General features: G+C 43.7%; 1 protein-coding gene across 13 annotated transcripts in view; it reads left to right on the top strand.

Moving 5' to 3' along the window:
- Window positions 1-20,567, top strand: part of TENM2 (teneurin transmembrane protein 2) — a 713,065-nt gene that overhangs the window by 375,645 nt on the left and 316,853 nt on the right. For all 13 annotated transcript variants that reach the window (XM_033432114.2, XM_033432113.2, XM_033432112.2 and 10 more), the window contains one exon: window positions 8,829-9,063. In XM_033432114.2, coding sequence (XP_033288005.1) covers window positions 8,829-9,063 — 235 coding nt within the window. The remainder of the gene's footprint in view (window positions 1-8,828; window positions 9,064-20,567) is intronic.

Raw genomic sequence — 20,567 nt, 5'->3', positions numbered from 1 at the left:
TGCTCTAGAGCCACGAGCCACAACTACTGAGCCTGCGTGCCTAGAGCTGATGCTCTGCAACAAGAGAAGCCACCGCATGAGAAGCCCTCGCACCGCAACGAAGAGTAGCCCCCGCTCACCGCAACTAGAGAAAGCCCGCGCGCAGCAACAAAGACCCAATGCAGCCAAAAATAAACAAATAAATTAATTAAAATGAAATGTCCAGAATAGGCAAATTCATGGGAACAGAGAGTAGATTAACAGGAGGTATTGGAAAGCACCTGCTAATGGGTATGGGGTTTCCTTGCCGGAGGGAGAGGGGTGGTGACAGAAATGTCCTAAAATTAGACAGCAGTGATGTTTGCACATCTCGGTGAATATACTTCTAAAATACTAAAATGTACACTCCAAGGAGCTGAATTTTATTATAGCTCAGTAAGATTGTTATTAATAAAAATAAAAAGGAATTCAGGCAGAGCCAGGAAAAAACAAACAAATTAAAACAGGGGATGGAAGTCACCTTCTTCCCGTGTCTGGCTCTCTCCCTGTTAATGGACCCTCTGAGGGCAGTAAGCATTAGGGGAATTAACTACATGCTCAAAGAACAGAGGCAAAAATCTACTCTGATCCCTCTCTGCTGAGGCTCACCACCCTCCAGGGACATGAGTTGTCAATTCATTTGTTCATTCACTCTGCGCTACTTCTGTGCCAGGTGCTGTAGCCTTGTGCCGGGGATATAAAAATAAGAGAGACATGCTCTTTGCATTGGAGGAGCTCACAGTCTAGCTGGGAACACAGGAGAGTCCAAAAATAATACAAAACCTTGTGCCAAGGGTGATGAAAGAGATGTACCCTGTGTGCTCTGGAAAGGGGCCCAAATGTATACAGTTAAATACAAAATGTACGAAGGGAAGCATATCATTTAACCTCCTTGCCCCTCCATTTCCTCATCTTTAAAGTGGACAACAATATCTATTCTGAAGGTTATTGTAAGTTTTTTTTCATTTTGATTTTATTGGAGTATAGTTGATTTACAATGTTGTGTTAGTTTCAGGTGTACAGCAAAGTGATTCAGTTACACATATACATATATTCATTCTTTTTCAGATTCTTTTCTCATATAGGTTTTTACAGAATACTGAGTAGAGTATTATAAGTTTGAAATAAGGTACAGTATATAGAGTGCTTATTACACAGCTGGGGCTTATTCAATGTGAGCGATTGTTCTTAGATGAGCTAATATGTCCCCTCCAAACTGTAGTTGTTTATGAATGTAGGTAGAGGTGACAAAACTTTGGTTTCTAAGCCTGTAAGTGATTCCTCCTTATGACTGCAATCCCCATGCTTCTGTCATGCGATGTGTCATTATGAAGGCACCCGGAATGTTTTTTCTCTGAGGTCATACATTTTATGTAAGCAAGAGAACTACAGATCATTCCTTGTGAGTAAGTACCATCCTTTCCTTCTCTGGTGCTCTGGTCAGGCTGACTGGGGTCTTTCCATGAAGGATGGCCCCTGGTCCAGGACTGTGCAACTCAGGCCAAGAGGCACCGGGCAGAGCCTACCTGAGGCCCCCTGGGAAATGAGAAAGAGGCCGTAACTTGGCTGGCTCCTTCATCCTGCTTTCTTTTTTCTCCTCTATTCTGAAATGCGGAGAAATGTGCAGCCTGACAATAGCAGCCAATTGCAAGAAATACTGCAGACCAGCCAACCATCCTGCAAAGCCAGCAATACCATAGGAGTGTCAATAATAAAAAATAAGAGTCCGCTCTTTAGGAAACAAATCATTCAGTAGATATTAAAGACAGGGAGGGAGGGAGCAAGCTGAATGTCCACAGCATCCAGTACTTTGAGACAAATAAGTAAGCCTCTCTCCGAATGTAGGAGGAAGCTGGATCTGGATCCCCCTCCCCGCAACCCCGGGCTATTGGCAAAGTGCCTGCAGTCGGAGCTGGCAGGATGAGATGGGAGCAGTGTGCCCTTGTTTCTGCCTCCAGCAGACCTAATTGGGAGCCAGGGATGCAGCGTGGAGGAGGAGGCTTGAGGAGGGCCTTTTGGGAAAGCACAGAAAAGAGACTGTGCTGCACTTTGGCTCTTCTGGCCTATTTCTCCTGATTCAAGCAGCACTGTGAGGGGCAGAGCTTTGAGGTGGGCGGTTCCCTCCACTTTCTCACAAGATTTGCTTCTACAATGTAAGCACATGTGCAAAGAAATACGTCAAGCCAGTTTTCCTCTATATCTGAGGGGGCGTGCGTAAACTGGGGCAGGGTCCTCATTCCCTCCCTGTGTGCGTGCTCTCTGGGGCCTCGTGCTCCTCTGCATGCGGCAGAGTGGGGAAGAGACCCTGGGGTCAAATATCAGCTCTACCGTTTACTGAGCTGTGTGACCACTGACGAATTACTTAACCTCTCTGAGCCTCACGGGCAGGATCTGTATAAATGGGGATGAGAAGAGAACCTATCCCATAGGAGTGAGTGGGAATACCCTGAAATAATTTAAGTACAGCACTTACCACAGGATCAGACACACAGGGAGAGTTAATTCATAGCATCTATTGTCAGTATTATTGGTTTGTCGTCATTATTTGTTTATGGAAATGGGACAGCTCTGAATCCCAAGTTCCACTTCGGCAGGCTCTTAGAGAGATGCTCTTAAGACCACCTGTATTAATGCCTGTGCCATGTCACTTAGTCACTATGCTCTTCTGTAGACAGAATTTGAAGGTAGAGAGGTCTGAGGTTAGTGACTTCGCCTCCATATGCTGGTTTGATACCTCACCATGAAAGCTGCCACCTCAAAGAGCTAGGAAAACTGGAGCGACCCAGGACGTACTCATTACTTTCACCAGAACCATGGTTGCTATTGTTGTTATTACTATTACTGGTATTATTAACTATAACACAAAATAATATGTGTTGGTAGCTTACTATATGCTAAGAATTGCGCTAGGCTCCCTATACATATTCTCATTTGATTCTCCTAACAACCATATGAAAGAAGTAAAATCTCTATACCCATTTTACAGATGAAGAAACAGACTCAGAAAACAATACGTAACTTTCCAGTGGTCACACAGCTAGTAAGTGGCCAAGCAGGGGTTCAAAGCCACCCAGCAGCCTGGCCATCCGCAATAGCCTCCACTCTCCGTAGTTCTAACCAGAGGCTGTTACGCTTGAAAATTCTCACCTCCGACTCCCTCTAGCTCCCATTCAAGGTCAGATTTGAACAGGGTGTCCTGGTGCCAGTTTTCATTACCCAGAGACTCCAGAAGCTCTGTCAACACCATCCCCACTTCTTGCATCTTCAGGTTGCCCTCAGGATGGAACTTGCTCCAAAGGTGAAGTTCTTAAGGCAGACAGTTTGTGGTTAATTCATTATCTTGGGGTCCGAAGGGTTGACATTTTTTTAAAGGCCAGCAACTGGCATGCCATCTCCAAGAACGCGTGAATTATTAGCAGCTAGGCAGGGCTCTACTTTTATTTTTCCTTTCACACATTTTATCATCATTTTTAATTGCCAGGAATAATTGGTGTGGGCAAAACACCACCAATCTGAGTTCATCCCTGCCTTCCCACTCTCATCAATACCCCGCTTGGCAAGGGTAGACCCAGCCTAATGCCTCCCCCAGCTGTTTATTTAGGAAAAATGCAACAACAGTAGCCAATTATTGTGAATTTACTTCCTTAGCTGCAAAGAAAATTCTTTCGTTATACATTATTTAAAATGTGGGTGTTGCTGATTTCCACACGCTATTTGAGCACCACTCATCTAGTCAACACAAGAGTTGATACTCCAGTATATATACACAATGGAATACTACTCAGCCATGAAAAGGAATGAAATAATGCCATTTGCAGCAACATGGATAGACCTAGAGATGATCATACTAGGTGAAGTAAGCCAGACAAAGACAAATACCATATGATATAGCTTATATGTGGAATCAAAAAAAAGAAAAAGACACAAATGAACTTTTTTCCAAAACAGAAAGAGACTCACAGACACAGAAAACAAACTAATGGTTACCAAAGGGGAAAGGGGGATGGGGGGAGGGATAAATTAGGAGGCTGGGATTAACATGTATAAAATAGATAAGCAACGAGGACCTACTGTTTAGCACAGGAAACTATACTCAGTATTACATAATAACCTATATGGGAAAAGAATCTGAAAAAGAATATATATACATACATATATAGTATATGTATAACTGAATTGCTGTGCTGTACACTGAAACTTACACGATATCGTAAATCAACTATACTTAAAAAATTTTAAAAACAGAGTTGATTTTTTAGTGGCCACACAACTTTGTTGGAATTGATGTTGTGAATTGATAAAGAAGCACTGCTTTATTTTTTAAGACTCTACTGTCAACCAATTGGCATTTAGGAAGGACAGAATATGTGAACGGCATCTCTGTCAGGATCAAAATTGCTGGCAACTGTCCCACAGCAAATCTAAATGCTCAGAAGCATAGACCATTCCAGCAAATGAGTCCAAACAAGCAAACAGGACAAGTTAAGCATTCATTCAAGCACTTAATTTTTAAATCTACAGGAAGCACCTTCTCCACAAATTAACTTATCTTTGCTACGAGTCCTACCTGTCCCACCCTAGCTTTTAACAAAGAACCAATATATAGCTCCTTCTTCCTAGGACTAAAAGCCCCACAGTACCTGAAAACAAATTCCAGGCTCTGGACCCGAGATAAATCAGGTGTAGAATAATAGGTTAACACAGCAATTTTAATGCCTGTTGCCTTTTGCCTGCTAAAAGCCTACTTATTAGGTTGATACCATGTAAGTGTTTATGTTACATAGTTATTTGTGGCTCAATTACATTATTATGTGATTTCATATTTATGTAATAGAAGGGCCATTTGATGCACATGAATTAAGCCCAATAAAAGTATGGAACTCAGAGTGGTTGCGAAGTTTCCTTCATCAAGCCGAGGTTATTCATTTTTGTTTCACCACAGACTGAAGACAACCCTTGCCTCGGAGAACGGCTTTTCATGTCATTTAGCGTCTTAGAAAGCAGTAAGGCATGTTGCTTGCCATTGTCTGCATTTTTTGAAATAGAAAACCGTCACATCCTGCAAACGCATTGGATGAGTATAACAAAAACATACACAAAAAAGTGCTTGAGATCATTAGCTGTAGCAGAGATGTTGTTATATTAGCGGTACGTGACCCACACAGAATGCTGAGGAACCCCCAAGTCAAGCCAGCAGTCAAAAACATAAATGCCCACCAGCCAGTAACATAAATGCATACATCCGACCAGATGAAGATGTCAGGGATCATTCGGGCTGATGACAAAAACAAACTAAACAAACAAAACCACCCAATGGCATTCAGCTCTATCCAATTGTTGCCTTGAGAGAATACAGACTTCAATTGGTTTTTGTTTTCAAGAGAAGTTAGAAGTCTGGAACAGGATATACAATCTTGACCTTGAATTTTTGGTAATATTCAGCTTGGGTGCCGCTGGTTTGTGACTCCTGGCCTAGAGACATGAGCTCTGGGTGTACTCCATCTCCTCAAATCTGGGATCCTTGAGAGCCGCAGTTACGTCTTTATCCATCCGTTTATTCCTGGGAGAACCAAGCAGTGTTCCCTGCACACGGTTTGGGGGAACTTGCCAGCCATCGGGTAGCATGTTTAGCATTTTACATTCATCTTCCCCTCGAACTTCCTTACAGGTGGTTACTGCTGTTTTCATCATTTGGCAGGTGAGGACACGGACAATTAAAGAAATGAGGTCTCAGGCCCAGGGTCACACAACTCAAAAGGGGTCAGACCCGATCCTTGAACTCAGTTCTTCCGATTTTATCTCCTAACCAGCGGCTCAATGCTCCCGCACCGCTCTGCTTCTCCCCCAGTGGTAACCTTTACCCCTCTGTGTTGTCATTGTCTTTTCCTTCTATCTCCTGTACCTAGTTGAAAAGTTTGTGTTTTGGATAGAGAGATAAATGAGCAAATATGATCAACATCACAGTGGAAATGAGCAGCAGTGTAAGGAGAACATCTTTCGATATTGAGGACGGGGGATAGTTTTTGTTGTAATTGCTATCAGTAATTTGATGTAAGTGCACTGAAAGAGCTTGTTGCTTTATAGGAGGACCCGGGTGAGTGGAGAGTTAAGTATTTGCTCATCTTCCTCTGCACTTCTTTCTCCATCTCCCCCCGACCCCATGAAACCCTAGGCCTTCTCTTTAGGAGAAATGGAAAGAGAGTTTGACATTTCTTTCAGTTAACTGGAAAACTCAGCCTCTGTTTTGTTTGGAACGTACCACACCACACCCGGGTCGGCATTTCCATTCCCCCATCAGCACCATCCCTGGCTGTGTCCGCAGAAAGACAACCACAGGAATTCCACCCACACTGAACACAGAGGGACAGGGAAGGGCCACCCAGGCTGGAGCAGACAGAGAAATCTCAGGGTGAACAGACAGGAAGCAGGAGGGTCCCGATATCTCATTTAGTGAATTAAATCCCTCACACGGCCTCTTTGTACTTTGGGAGAGTGTGTGGTCTGGAGGGCTGGAGGGCGGGGGCCAGGGGAGCTGAGGGAGATGGTAGGTTAGGGCTTGGGGCTGGGAAGGGTGGGTTCTCGCTTGAACACTGATTCATCTCGCCTTCCCGAGGCAAGTCTCATAATTACCTAACTAATGGAGAATAATGATACCACTTTGATGGGAGTTGAGAGGGGGAGAAGGAAAGGCATGAGAATTCATTAACCTTGTGTGAGGGGCTTGGATAGCATCTCTGAAGGATCATTATTACATCATTTCACCCCCTTTTCTCACCTCTTTCCACTAATACGAGACAGACAAACGTAAATAACTATATAATAATAGATTACAAGACAGACAACAATGCCAGAAAATATAGTAGCCTGCTACAGCAATGGAACTCCCTCAAAGATATATTTAAAATGCCACTGGTGCAGAATGGAAAATACGAATTACAGGTTCATTTGGAGGACGCGATTTAAAATCTATACAACTTGTACAGTGGCATTTCCCATTAGGTTTTAGCTGTAGTTGTCTTTTTCTGCACACCCAAAAAAAAATCCCCCCAAGTAATTTCAGCCCAGAGATGCAAACTTCAAGGAACCACTTTCCTCTGTATTTTTCTTTCCTGTTTTCGATGGTCATGATGCTCTCCAAACCTAGGATCTTCTTGACATGTTGTCTTTCTTTCGGAACGTTTCTGCAAGCTTCCCAGGAGCCACGGAATGTAGATTACACCTTTTGGAGATGTAGCCCGGTCACCTAAGGAGACAAGTAGTTGAAATGTGTGTCAAATTGCTTGTTTAAATGACTTGAGCCAACTTCTGAAAGCCAGGACAGCAGGGGCTGAGGATATTGAAAGTTGGCAGGGGCCAAAATGACAAGGCTCGGCAGTCACCTGGCGGGCTGCCAACCCCGACTGGAGGCTTCAAAAAATAAACTTCCTCAAAGGACACAAATTAAAAGTCATGTTTCAGTAGCCATTGAAACCAAAGTATAGGCTTACGTTGCATAGTGAACGACCTTCATTTTCATTATGCTTCAAATATTTCACTTCATAGGTGGAGAGTGGGTTGCTAGGAAAACGGTGTGTGGAATTGTCATCCGTGGTCATATTTACAGGGGAATTACAGGGGAATACAGGGGTATAGTTGTCCTTTGTGCGTTTTTCCTGCAAGGACAGAGGATTGCAAGTTTAGAAACCAGGATGCAATTTGGAGTAAGGGTCGTGGTTTGAAAACATCGACCCTGACCTTCTCCAGAGACTGGGTCCTCAGGGTTCATCTCTCAGAGGACAGATGTTATGAAGCCCCTGATCTGAGCGGGCTCACAGGTGTGTTTTGTTGGTTCTCATTAAAAAAAAAAAGTATACATATACATGTGAATATGTGTGTATATATAAACATATATATAAATACACAAACACACATGCATATTTTTTAATTGTCAACATTTTTTAAAATACAGAAAACTCTTTTGAAAAAGTCCAGATCTTCAGCTCTCCTAGAAAAACTGGAAGATCATCTGCCTTGAGCTCTAACCCCTACATGGCCACGTGAGCCTGGATCTGAGTGAGGGCTGCTCCCTGCCCTCTCCAGTTCACCCCAGTCCACTTCACTTTCCTGCCTGGCCCCTGATAGGTGTTTACATTTACTACTCCCTGACTTAGAGTGTGTCATCTATCTTTTTTTTTTTTTTTTTTTTTTTTTGCGGTACGCGGGCCTCTCACTGTTGTGGCCTCTCCCGTTGTGGAGCACAGGCTCCGGACGCGCAGGCTCAGCGGCCATGGCTCACGGGCCCAGCCGCTCCACGGCACGTGGGATCTTCCCGGACCGGGGCATGAACCCGTGTCCCCTGCATCGGCAGGCGGACTCTCAACCACTGCACCACCAGGGAAGCCCGTGCCATCTTTCTTATACCTTCAGAAAGATGCCATGTTTTTAAAGAATGTATGGAGTGTACTGGTTTACCAGGAAATGGGCTAGGGACTTGTTACAACAATGCTCAGCCTTGAATATCATGTTACTTTCATTGCAGAATTAATATATTTCAAATAATTCCACTGGTCAGCCCTCACCAGCCTGGTTTTGCTAACCTAGTTTCTCATTCTTAATTTGATGCCGAGGGATGAAGGCAAATCAAAGTATACTATTCGTTAGTAACTGACACTGGGATGCTGGACACAGTCGTATCTGCATCTGTAGTTCGTGACATTCGGCAATTGTCAATATCGAGGCTTTTGTTCCAGGCTCTCCTCCGCAGGCTTGCAGAGCGAACGCGACCACATTCTGAAGCCCCTAATGGCCGTTTCTCCTTCCTCTTTTCTCAGGCCCTCCGAACCACCACAGCCAGTCGACTCTGAGGCCCCCTCTGCCACCCCCGCACAACCACACGCTGTCCCATCACCACTCGTCAGCCAATTCCCTCAACAGGAACTCGCTGACCAATCGGCGGAGTCAGATTCACGCCCCGGCTCCCGCGCCCAACGACCTTGCCACCACGCCCGAGTCAGTTCAGCTTCAGGACAGCTGGGTGCTAAACAGCAACGTGCCCCTGGAGACCCGGTAAGTCCCCATCACGATCACACCTGGCTCCCTGCTGCATCACCCGCCCAGAGCAGTCGGGAGAAAATCCCGCCTACATTATGGGACAAGTTTACCAACTCTGTGCTGTTCCCTTGGTAATTTGACCCTGGACGGTAGGTTGATAGGTATTTCTTCGTTCACATGTGTCTCCTTTTAATGCTTGTTTACTTTCTTCCACAGCTCCTGTGTACCCAACTAATAGAATTAGCATAACATATTTTTACTCAAAGACTCATGGGAAACATGCTTCTAAGGGTATATTGACAGAAAGCTGCTGATAAATTATGCATTTAGCCTTTCTTGAAGTAATAAATGAAGACTCATTTGAAATTAAGTGTTTGGGGAGACCTTCAGCAACAATCCCTGATTCCAGACTGACAGAAGTATAATTTTAATTTATACTTCATCCAACATGCAGTCTCACTTTAATCCCTCCTGTATACACTAACAGCCTGATGCCTGAGGGGCAAACAATAGTGTAAAAAAACAAACAAGAAAAAAGCGGCAGCACTTACGTTGAGAGGGAAGGGTTTCAAAGTGATCTCCAGGTCTGGCTTTGTTTTGTTTTGCCTTTGCTTCTGTCCTTTTCTCACCTTTGCTTCTGGTCTTCCAAAATCACACCTGCCTTAGTGACCTGAAGGAAGGGGCATTGGTCACAGCGTGGCAGGCTGCAATGTAATTGACAGTGGGTCAACCAGATACTGGAACGGCCTTGCTATTCCACCCCCAGGCACTTTCATGGTTTGTGTGCTTCAATTGGTACAGTTTCCTTGCCCAGAAGAACCATGGAGACTAAAGAGAGAAGGACTAATTCATATTGAACCTTCAAAAAGTTCCCACATAGTTTTTAAACTTTCATAACTTAGGTTTAAGGAAAGACTGAAATAATCTGTAATCTTTCTGGTAATGGCCCGTGAATTTTCTGCACACAGCTGGAAATAATTACGCAAGCCATAGCATTTGATGTTGTTTCGTATCTCTAATATGTTTTGTTTTATTAACAAGATCTTGAATAAGTCGTGTACCACTGTCACTGTAGTCACTCCAAGCTTTAATGCATTTTATTTTCTAACAACTATAGGTGATTTGTAACCAGGCCTGCAGTCTTAATCTCTAAGGCTTACAGTCGGTAAAGTCAATAGAAACTCTATGCATATATTATATATAATAGATAGATTTAAGCATTTGTACTGATATAATAACCCACTAATAAGTAGCTTTGCTGGAAAGGTTCCAGGCTGAAAGTTGACTGGTCCGCCAGGCTTAACTTAGGATATTTTCATAGCTGGTAGTGGTCTTGAAGGCTGGATAAGACTCTTTTTCGTCCTTATATTTATGAACTGCCGTAGAGTTTGTTGGGTACTAGTCAGACTATTTTCACATCAACAGACCACTGTTTGAAAAATAGTTTCTAGACATAAAGGCTATGCACAGTGGTTAGGAGGAAGAAAGAGGAGGGAGAAAGGGAAGGAGAAATGTGGTAGATATTGGGGGAAAAGAAGGAGAAAAAGGAGAGAAGAGGACCACCATCGCCATTAACAACCAGTTTTTATTGTGCAGTCTGTACATGCCGATGTTAGTGGTTTCAATGCACTACCTCATTCAAGCATGGAAGCAATCCAATGAGGTAGGAAGGAATCGTTGTTATTAGCATTTTAAAAATTCAGAATCTAGACTTGGGGGGCAGAGTAACTTGCAAGCATTCTAGGGCTTCAGTGAGATGGTAAATTATGAGCCGCATTGGATGGAACTCTCGTGGTTGCGACACATAAAATAAGGTGATCAGATTGTCTGATGCAGGAAGAGCCACGAACCTACATTTATGGCCTTAATTGTCACGTCTTCAGGGAAAGATCCATCAGAGTGTCTACTCCTCACAAAGAGTCTCCTGTTGGTGATGAGAGCACATGCACTGCATAAGCGTATCTCCCATCGCCCAGTTTCTGATGTGATCAGTTGGCAATAAAGTGTTCCCTTGAAAGGATCTGGAGGAGAGGACCAGCAAAGCCAAGCCTATCCCCTTCTTGTTCTCCTGAAGTTCTCCCAGAACATGCTTTCTGACCTGTAGAGTCCTTCTGCAGATCGTTAGGATACATGGCATTTCTCCTAGGACTGGAGCTTCTCAGTGATGCTTTTAGAGGAGGCGAGCTTGGGAAGTAAGTAAGATGGCCAAAACCTTGAAGCCTAGCAGAAGGAAAAAAACAAGGGAGAACATATCCAGATGTTCTTTGATCAGTACATTCAAGGGCCAAGAGTTCGAGAATATAAGGCCCTTGAGATGGGGCTATTACTAAGTCAGTCACAGATATTTGAAACTCCATCCATGGAACTGAATACATATAATTTGGATGTGCAGCTTGTCTCATATATGAAAACTTTAGCAATAATTAATAGAATTGTTGAACTTTGTGTTTCTCTTTTAAATATGATTTATACAGTCTCTTATTAGCATTTACTTACTGAATCCCTGGAAAATACTAAGCGCTATGTTAGGTACTGGGGAGATTATGATTAAAACGTGTATCCTGCCCTTAAAGCTCATACAACGTAAAAATGGAGATAGGCACATAAACAAAAAGATAGTGCAGCGTTTACAGGAATGGAAGTGCGTAAGTTACAGTAGTTGTACAGTTGAAATAGTTATTAAATTTCCCAGGATGGTCAGGAAAAGTTTCCCAGCTGAGGGGCTGTTTGAGCTGGGTTTCGAAGGATGAACAAGAGTTTACCTAGAAGGTAGAGCGGTGAGAATGGGAGGGTGGGAGGGAGGGCGATGCAAGAGGGAAGAGATATGAGGATATATGTATGTGTATAGCTGATTCACTTTGTTACACAGCAGAAACTAACACACCATTGTAAAGCAATTATACTCCAATAAAGATGTTAAAAAAAAAAAAGTTTACCTAGCAGGTAAGTGGAAAAAAAATCAAAGATTATAGCATCATTTGTTCTCATTCTTCAGTGGTTTTCCATATAGTCTTGGAAACTGTAGAACTGAACGGTTTCACTCACTCACATGCTGAAATATTGTGAGTTTAATGGGGTCATTTTCTTACCCACAAGAGCAAATGTAGGAATGGAAGCTCTTACGTTAGGGGCATGATATCATACTAGGATTCCAATTCCTGTCTTTCATACCCAATAAGAATTGATTAACCACAGCAGGAAAAAAACCATTGAGGGCAAGACATTCTGGAGGCTGATCATGATGTACTCATCAATTTTGAAAATGCAATGGAAATTTACAAACAGCTTCACCACCTCTACTTTCATTAATACAGACTTCTGGGCATGATGGAAGAATTTCCTAACTCTGGGAGGTGATGGGCAGCATTCTGCAACCCCCCGAGACTCCAGGCCAAATCCAAGGTGTTTCTTTAGACCAGTAAGGAACAAGCCCTTGCCCCTCTGCATTGCTTTTTGATGTTCCCGTCAGTCTTAATGAGGCATGTTAGATCTTCCCTGGACTGTGTGTTTTCCATCTTTGTTCTATGACAAGTAGAATCAAGGTGCTAATTAAGGAGGCATAGCCAGGAAATAGACTGTATGAATCTGGAATTTAACACAAGATGAAAAAGCTTATAAGGAGAGTTCGGTATCAACGTTAATAATGTAAATAACAGTGCATATAAATTTGTACCACCCAAGGCAATCAGCTGACGTGTAAACCATAATATGATCCAAGAAAAACCAAACCTAGGGCAGAGGAACTAATTGCAAACAGCCTGGACCCTCTTTTCTAACGTCTGCATAACAGAATCACTCTGCCCACCATCTTTCTCTCAGCTTACTGGCGGCAGATCTTAGAACAAGGTCCCTGTGTGATTCTGGGTCGATAGCACCTATCTCCTCCTTCCTCTCCTGAGAGGAGCAAGGTCAGGAATCTTCCTGGCCAGCTGCTTCTTTGGGAGTTTCTGAAGTCAGCATCTCTTTGTCTAAGACAGTAGAAAGTAGCTCAGCGACAGAACCTAACTTGCTTTCCCTTATGCATTTTGCTGAGGCAAGCTTCTTTCTTGGAATCCATCTCGGTAGCAGGTCACTAAAGAGAATCCGTAAGCGGGACAAAACTTCCCTCTGAGTTTGCTTTTGCCCTGAAATACCAGAAGGCCTCGTTTTAGCCATCCAGATCCTCGAGCTACAAACAAGTTTGCAACTTGCTCTTTGAAATGGTCATCCATTACTCATTCGAGAAACATCTATGAGACCCGGCCAGGTGCCCGGCACCGAGGATTCAGCAGTGAAGAAGAAAAGCAAAGTCCTTGCCCTTCTGGAGTTTCCTGACTGTAGACAGAATGTGAACAAAAGATTAGGCATATGCCCCTACAGTGACAGTAATAAGTGCCGTGTGAGGTATAGAGAAGCCAGACTCAGGAGAAATTTGCATTTAGGCTGAGCCCTAAGGATGAGTAGGTGTTAATTAGACTGAAAGAATGTTCTAGGTGGCGAAAACCACGACCCGCTGGGGGAAGAAACGCTAAGATGCCAGGAAGAGAAAGCAAACTACACAGACAGGCGGGAGCCGGACAGTGCAAGGTTTGGGGCTGCTTTAAAGATTTTGGACCCAGCGCCAAGAACAGTGAAAAGTCACTGAAGCATTTTAAACAGGAGGCCAAAATAATAACATAAATGGTCCCGTTTTGTTTTTAACTATGGTAGCTGCCATAGGTTCAATAGGTGGGGGGTGGGGAGGGGGGCTTGAGGGCAAGTTATAGCAGGACTAAGGGTCCAATTTGGAGAATACTGTCATGGTTAAGATGAAAAATGGTGGGGCTTCCATTACGGTGCCCGTAGCTGCAGTATCAGAGCTGTCCTTCTTTCTCTTACCAATCTGGCCAGAAGGTGCACGTTCAAAGATGTGGGGTATGTACTGAAGGTAGAATCAGGAATTTGTGACTGATGGAATGTCAAGATGTAGGTTAGGCAGGTGTGAGCATGGTATCCAGTTTTTTGGCCTAAGAGGCTGAGTGAATAGGGATGTCATTTAGGAAACAAGTTCGGTTTTCCACTTGTTAAATCTCTGAGGCAACAAGAGTATTAAGAGTAGCTGTTATTGGCCAGACTTATTTTGATTCTAAAATAATAGATGTAACACAGAAGCACAACCATTTGCAAATGATAGCATAGTTCTTGTATCCAAAGCTCTCAGCAGTGGACTTTTCTCTTAAAAAAAAAAAAATCTCTCCAGAAATTTTGTTCAGTTTAATAGTTATTGTACATGATTGTGTAGTTCTGTGAATAACAACTTTATCAAATAGTTTTTGCTCCATGCTTAGTTTTACATGCATGATCCCACTGAACCCTTTAACCCTTCTGTTGAGTATATGTTACTATCCCTATTTTAAATAAACAGAAACTGAGGCTTGGGAAGATGAAGTTACTTACACGTCTCCAAATAAGTAAGGGACCGAACTGGGGTGGAAACCTGGGTCTACCTGACTCCACGTGCAATGCTCTTAACCACCACATGATAATGCCTTGGAGACTAAAAGGACAAAACAAAACGATGCTTATTGTCCAATTAGAATGTATCCAGTCCGTGGAAATGGTGAAGTTAATGCAGTATAAGTGGCACGAGGCAAGAAATGATCTGAGGGATGAATCCCAGTCCGTTACTGGACATAGAGTTAGTCACAGACAATATCATGAGCAGGCAGGATAAGAAGGGACCCTTGTCTCCAGCTCTGCGGGATCGGTGGCCACCCAGGATGGTCAGTCTGAAGTCCTGAGCCTCCACGGTGGTGGCAGCATGGGATCCACGTGAGCTGAGTTACAGAGAGGAGGTTTAGTGCGCTGCATGTCGTAAAATGCGAGAGCAAATTGACACTGCAGACATAAGAAGCGGTGCTACCTTTTTAGCTCTGTGATTTGCATAGGGTTTATCTTGCAGACAGTCTTTGCTAGACTGGTAGGAGAAAGCCACGCAGCCGCGGGTATGGCGGCTGGCCATTTGGTCATAGTTTGAGTAGGGACACTCAGGAAGTTGTGATGAACACCCAGGAAGTGCTCTGGTAAAGAATGGAGCTTGTTGGGCTTGGTAAGTGGCACCTGAGGAGTCTAATTTGGGTATCAGCATTTCAGAAAACATACTTTTTATCTTTAAGACCAAGTAATCTTAGCCTCATATGGATGCTTTATCGGGAGTGCATATTTGGGAATCAAGACTCAAGGCCTTTAGTAAATAAGGTTGTCATGGGGAAGCAACGAGACTGTTGGAACATCTTCACCATGCTGAACCTGAAGACTCTTCTCCACTTGTTCTCCAGATTGATTTTTCTACCTAAGGATTAATTTTCTGACAGAATCACTGACAAGTTTGATCTTGAGAATATTAAACCAACGTAACCTGTTTTGCTTTTCTTCCTTTTTTTTTTTTTTTTTTGTTAACATTTTTGCGTGAGGTTTAAACCTAGAATTCATTCCGGGTGAACCAGATGCATTCCAGCACTTTGCAAATCAATAGGCCGCTTGATTTCTCCATATTGCAGAACATTATGCTCCCTCTAAGTTCTCATCAGAGGCAACATGGAAATTAATGAGACCTTTAGGTTAGCGTTTCCAGCTCAGCCTTAGTTTATAGCTTTACCTCGCCTTTTTGACACCATGATCCCGCCTGGCCACCAGCAGCATTGCACGTTGCAGTGAGCTTTAATTTTGTAGTTTTCTTAGTCTTCCTTGGAAACTGGCAGCTTATTAATCTCAATAACTGAACTGCACAGTAGGCAAGCTCTCCAATGAGAAATGAGGCTGTGTCTTTTTGTTTTTGGCAGATGGAGACAAGAGGTTGGTTGTTGGATAGAGCCAGGGGGGTGGGGGGATGAGTGGTAGAGGAAAAAGCCAGTAAGGAGGGGCACCCCATACCCCAAATCACTTTCTGACAATTAGCAGGAAAATAAAGAGAACCTAGTCTAATCCACTCCTCTGCAATTGAGGACTCGTGGTGTTAACCACATTCAGACCTGTTAATAAGAAAATAAAGTGTTGTGGTTCGTGTGCAAATTACAAGGTGCATTAAGAAAGAAACAAGCATTGCATCTTACTTAAGACAACTCCAGTCTGCTCTTGGCATGGTTTGCTAACTTGGAAACATCCTTGAAGGTAGAGGTATACAAGGAGGGCTGTCCTTTTGAAATTTGTCTCCTGCTGGAAAGTTAAAGCCCTGTTAAGTTTATTAAAGCTTTGGGGACTTGAACTTCTTACTTGCGAGTTACCACAGGGAAGCCTCTGGGGAGAAGGAACTTTTTTTCAAAACCCGTCTCTCTGCAGCCTGGACCGTGGGGACCCAATTAGGGATTGAGGCCACCTTGTGGTCATGGCTTGGAAGCGCAAGACTCTGCCCTGAGTACGTGTAAATGTTGGACTCTTGGGTTAAGTTCAAGGTTGAAAAAAGCTAAATATTTTCATCTCTGTCTGCGCTCTTTCACCCATTCAGCTAATATCAACTGTCATTCCCCTGGGGTATTTCCTGAAGCCTTCCCAGAGGATATTTTATGTGGCTTAGGCGGGAGAGACTGGATGGAACGCAAGGCTTTTCTAATTCTGGCTCCCCAATGATTTTTTCTTTTCACAGAAGCCAGATAAGGCGTTCGTGGTTCTCCCAGGCAGGCGAAGTAGGCTCTGCACCTTTTCTGAAGCTTCCTTTGGTTTATTAGTCTTGGTCTCGCCTGCCCTTGTGAGTGGGGATCTTATGTCCCCAGAATTGCAATCTATCCCGGGCGTTCAGCCAGGTTGCTCAACTAGGGCTGCATCCTTTAGATGATAGGGGAGTTTAAGAAGCTTTAAGCAACTTTTTCTCAGATACCTTTTTTCCCCTCCAAAACCCACTGAACAATTCCGGGCTGTTCCCTAAGTCTTGAATGCAAATATCCATTTTCAGAAGTCATGACAATTTTTTAAATTAATTAATTAATTTATTTTTTTGGCTGCGTTGGGTCTTTGTTGCTGTGCGTGGGCCTTCTCTGGTTGCAGCGAGTGGGGGCTACTGTTCATTGCGGTGCGCGGGCTTCTCCTTGCGGTGGCTTCTCTTGTTGCGGAGCATGGGCTGTAGGGCGTGGGGTTCAGTAGTTGTGGCTCGCGGGCTCTAGAGCGCAGGCTCAGTAGTTGTGGCACACGGGCTTAGTTGGTTCATGGCATGTGGGATCTTCCCGGACCAGGGCTCCAACCCGTATCCCCTGCATTGGCAGGCAGATTCTTAATCACTGTGCCACCAGGGAAGCCCATGACAATGTTAACCATGGAGAATCACCCTCAAAATCATGTGTTTTTAAATCCCTTACAGAATCGTTTCTTGCTCAGCGTAACTGTTTGAGGAATCTGCAAGTGCTTCCAATTTCTGTCATCGGTGTTTTAGCTGTGAGTGCTTGCCTTATATTTAAAAAGAGAATGAGTAACACTTCTTTTTTATTTGTGAGAGGGTTCTGAAATTCTCTTTCAGCTTGTTAAAGCTTCAGCTGGGTTGGAGCATCCCTAAGACACCTGCTCAACAATGAGTCCTCCTGTCAAGCTGTTACACACCAACGATATGACGATTAAAAGCTCATTTTTTTGTAATTATTTGAAGGACTGGATTAAAAATCCTGTTCTAGGAAGAAGGTGGGAAATGTCTTCTTCTTGTTGGGTATGTGCTTAGATAAGAATTTTAAATGGAGCTTCATCTTCATGACTTTTTAATCTCTTATCAACCCAGATCCTCTCCACTGCACTTTGGAACAGGTAATAAGAAGGCATTAGGTGATATTAGGCACATTTAAGCATTTGGTGGGACCCCAAATCCACCCCACCCCGGCCAATTTAGTAAAGTAAGAGAATACATGTAAAAGCCCTCTGGGAACGGGACCCTGCTGTGTGAGGGTCTTGTATTCAGCTTAGGGCGCTCTTAGTATGTTAATGTCCTACAGCTGAGTGCTAAAGGCAGAGGACGGCAAAGATTATCTTCTCCAGCTTCTAAACCTCAGAATCCATGTGAGGAGAGATGGTGGTCATATTGAAAATCTTTCCACTTCCTGTGAAGGACTGAACGCTCTTTTGGGCTTTGTTTTTAGGCATTGTCATCTCTTCCGTGCCTGCCTTGTGCCAAGCCCTGTATTAGGCACTTTATATTATCCGATTTGAAGCCCTGTGCGATGGATACAGTTGTCCCCTTCAGCATGTCAGGAGGACGAAACCTGGAGAGATGAAGGGTCTGGGACAGAATCAAGATTCAGGCAGAACTGGATTCAGGGACTTAAACTCAGGCATTAGGCGCTCTTTCTCTCTCTCTCTCTCTCTCTCTCTCTCAGCTTTGTTTTTCCGTTTTCCAACATTGTTCTTAAGCAGGTCTCCTTTTGTGAGATCTTTGTGGGAATTATAGGCTCTATCCTCATAGCTCAGAAAGGAATAGGAAAAGGATTTCTTCTTCTGGATATTTCAACGGAACTCCCTGGATATTTCAACGGAACTTCCTGGTTCTCAGGAACCCAGCTAGAATCCCGTGCCCACAGCAAACCCAATCCCGAGACCTGGAGCATGGGCCATGTTGACTGTCTAGGCCTGGATCACGTGCCCACATGGAACAGGAGACCAGGAAGAAGGGTGTGGCCATAACCAAACACCACAGTGTTAGGAGACCGTAAGATAGAGGTCTAGAAGGAAAAAAATAAAGAAAGAAAAAGAAAAAAACCCAGGCCAAGTTCAATACTAGTTTTGCCCTCGCCCAGCTGCCTTCTCTTATTGGGTAATTATAGTGATTCTCCTCTGAGCACACAGTCCTGCCCAGGGGTGGGGTTAGGGGAGGTTCAGAGCACCTGGTTACTTCACTTGCCTTGGGCACCGAAGGGGGTTTACAACTGATTCCAATATGAAGTAGAAAGAATAAGGTCCACTGAGTAATTCGCATCCCCTTCTGATTCATCACCCTCTCTGGTTCACTTCTCACACGGCCCACGACTTTACCTTTGAGTTCACTGTAGCCACTTCATGCATTTTAACTTTTATTTTATTGATGTCTCTTTTAAGCTATCCTCTTCTTTCCTGCATAACTGCTTGGATTCCACATTTTCTAATTAAAACATGCTCATTTATTGTCTCACTAAACAGTGCTCTTTACGAGGGCTCATGATGAGAAAGTTAACTCGGAACAACTCAACGCGTTTCTCATCTCCTGAAAAAGGCTGGAGAAGCAGTTTTACCTTTATCAAGTTGAAGTCCTTGGTTTTGCTTTTTCAGAAGACAGTGAATGGGAAACATTTAATTCCATGCTCCAAGCTTCTATTCTCAGCAATATAAAAATGCATTTTATGCTTTTTTGTGGTGACCATCTTAGATAGGACATTTTGCAGGGGTCAGTCTGCTCTATAATGGACCTTATTATAGGTACCATCAGAATAGTTCCACATTTAATTAGACAAAAAGTTTTGTCCTAAAAGTCAACATGTCCTAATGTCAATAATTATGCCCATTGCTATTTACACTCCTGTGATTTAATCTGATATTACTAGCTGTAGAAAAGCTCAGTAGTAGGGGGAAAGGTAGCACACTTACATTTAACCCCCCTGCTAGAATTTCAGTATAATGGTGTGGGGGACACTGGGTTGGGTGTGAGAACCAGGAGGGAAGGACACATTCAGTTTGGGTCTGGGGGTACTTTGTTTTCTGAGTTCTCACCATCGTTGGCCTTGTCTGGAAATATGAAAGCTGTGTTAGGATGGGGACCTCCTCACATCCTGCCTATAACGTGCATCTTCAAGTTCACAATACCTTCAGTTTGGGGGAGAAGGGAGAAGTATAGCATTTTCTGCAGGGCTAAAATTGCAGGCCTATTTCAAGCATAGAAGAAGAGGGAGAGGTGAGGGGTGGCATAGGAAAGAAAGGGTCTGGTGATGAGGACACGGAAATAAGTATTTACCTGCCATCTTCTGGGAAGTCGGCCCCTTGATTCTGACCGCTGCATCCGAAAGCAGACCAGGAGAAGGAGTCAAGGTCAACATGATTTAGGTTGACCTGATCATTTAAGAGGAGGGGGAATCATTTGGCAGCACCAAGGCAGAATTTTGAGACCGGAACCCATGTTAGGATCACTCGTGCAGGCCGATGTCTATTCTGCAGATGAGGAGGGTGAGGCCAGATGACTCGTTGGTTTCTCACGCGGATTGTCTGGGTGGGACTGCAGGCAGGCTTCCTGCTGGAGCTTCCCTCAGATCGCCTCACTCTTCCCTGCATGATGAGTAGGCGACTTTGTTGCCTCTTCCTCCCACGCAGCATCTTTATCTCCATTTCCTTCTGCAAAGGAATGGTCAAGAATTTAAGACAAAGAATTAGAGCACATATTACAACAGCTTTGGTATTTCCAGGTGTTTTATTACAAAGTGTATTCATTCTCTTGGTAAAAACATTGAACAATTAGAAAGGTGAAAAGTGCAAACTATATTCATGCCCTGCCCCTCCATTCCTATCTTCAAGGAAATCTCATTTGAAGGTTTATTATTTTAGGCTTCCAGAAATGTTTATGGTAT

Source organism: Orcinus orca, chromosome 3 (assembly GCF_937001465.1).
Source record: "Orcinus orca chromosome 3, mOrcOrc1.1, whole genome shotgun sequence".
NCBI classification, from domain to species: Eukaryota; Metazoa; Chordata; class Mammalia; order Artiodactyla; family Delphinidae; genus Orcinus; species Orcinus orca.
Note: the sequence above shows the minus strand (reverse complement) of the source record. Positions and strands in the feature narration are given on the sequence as shown.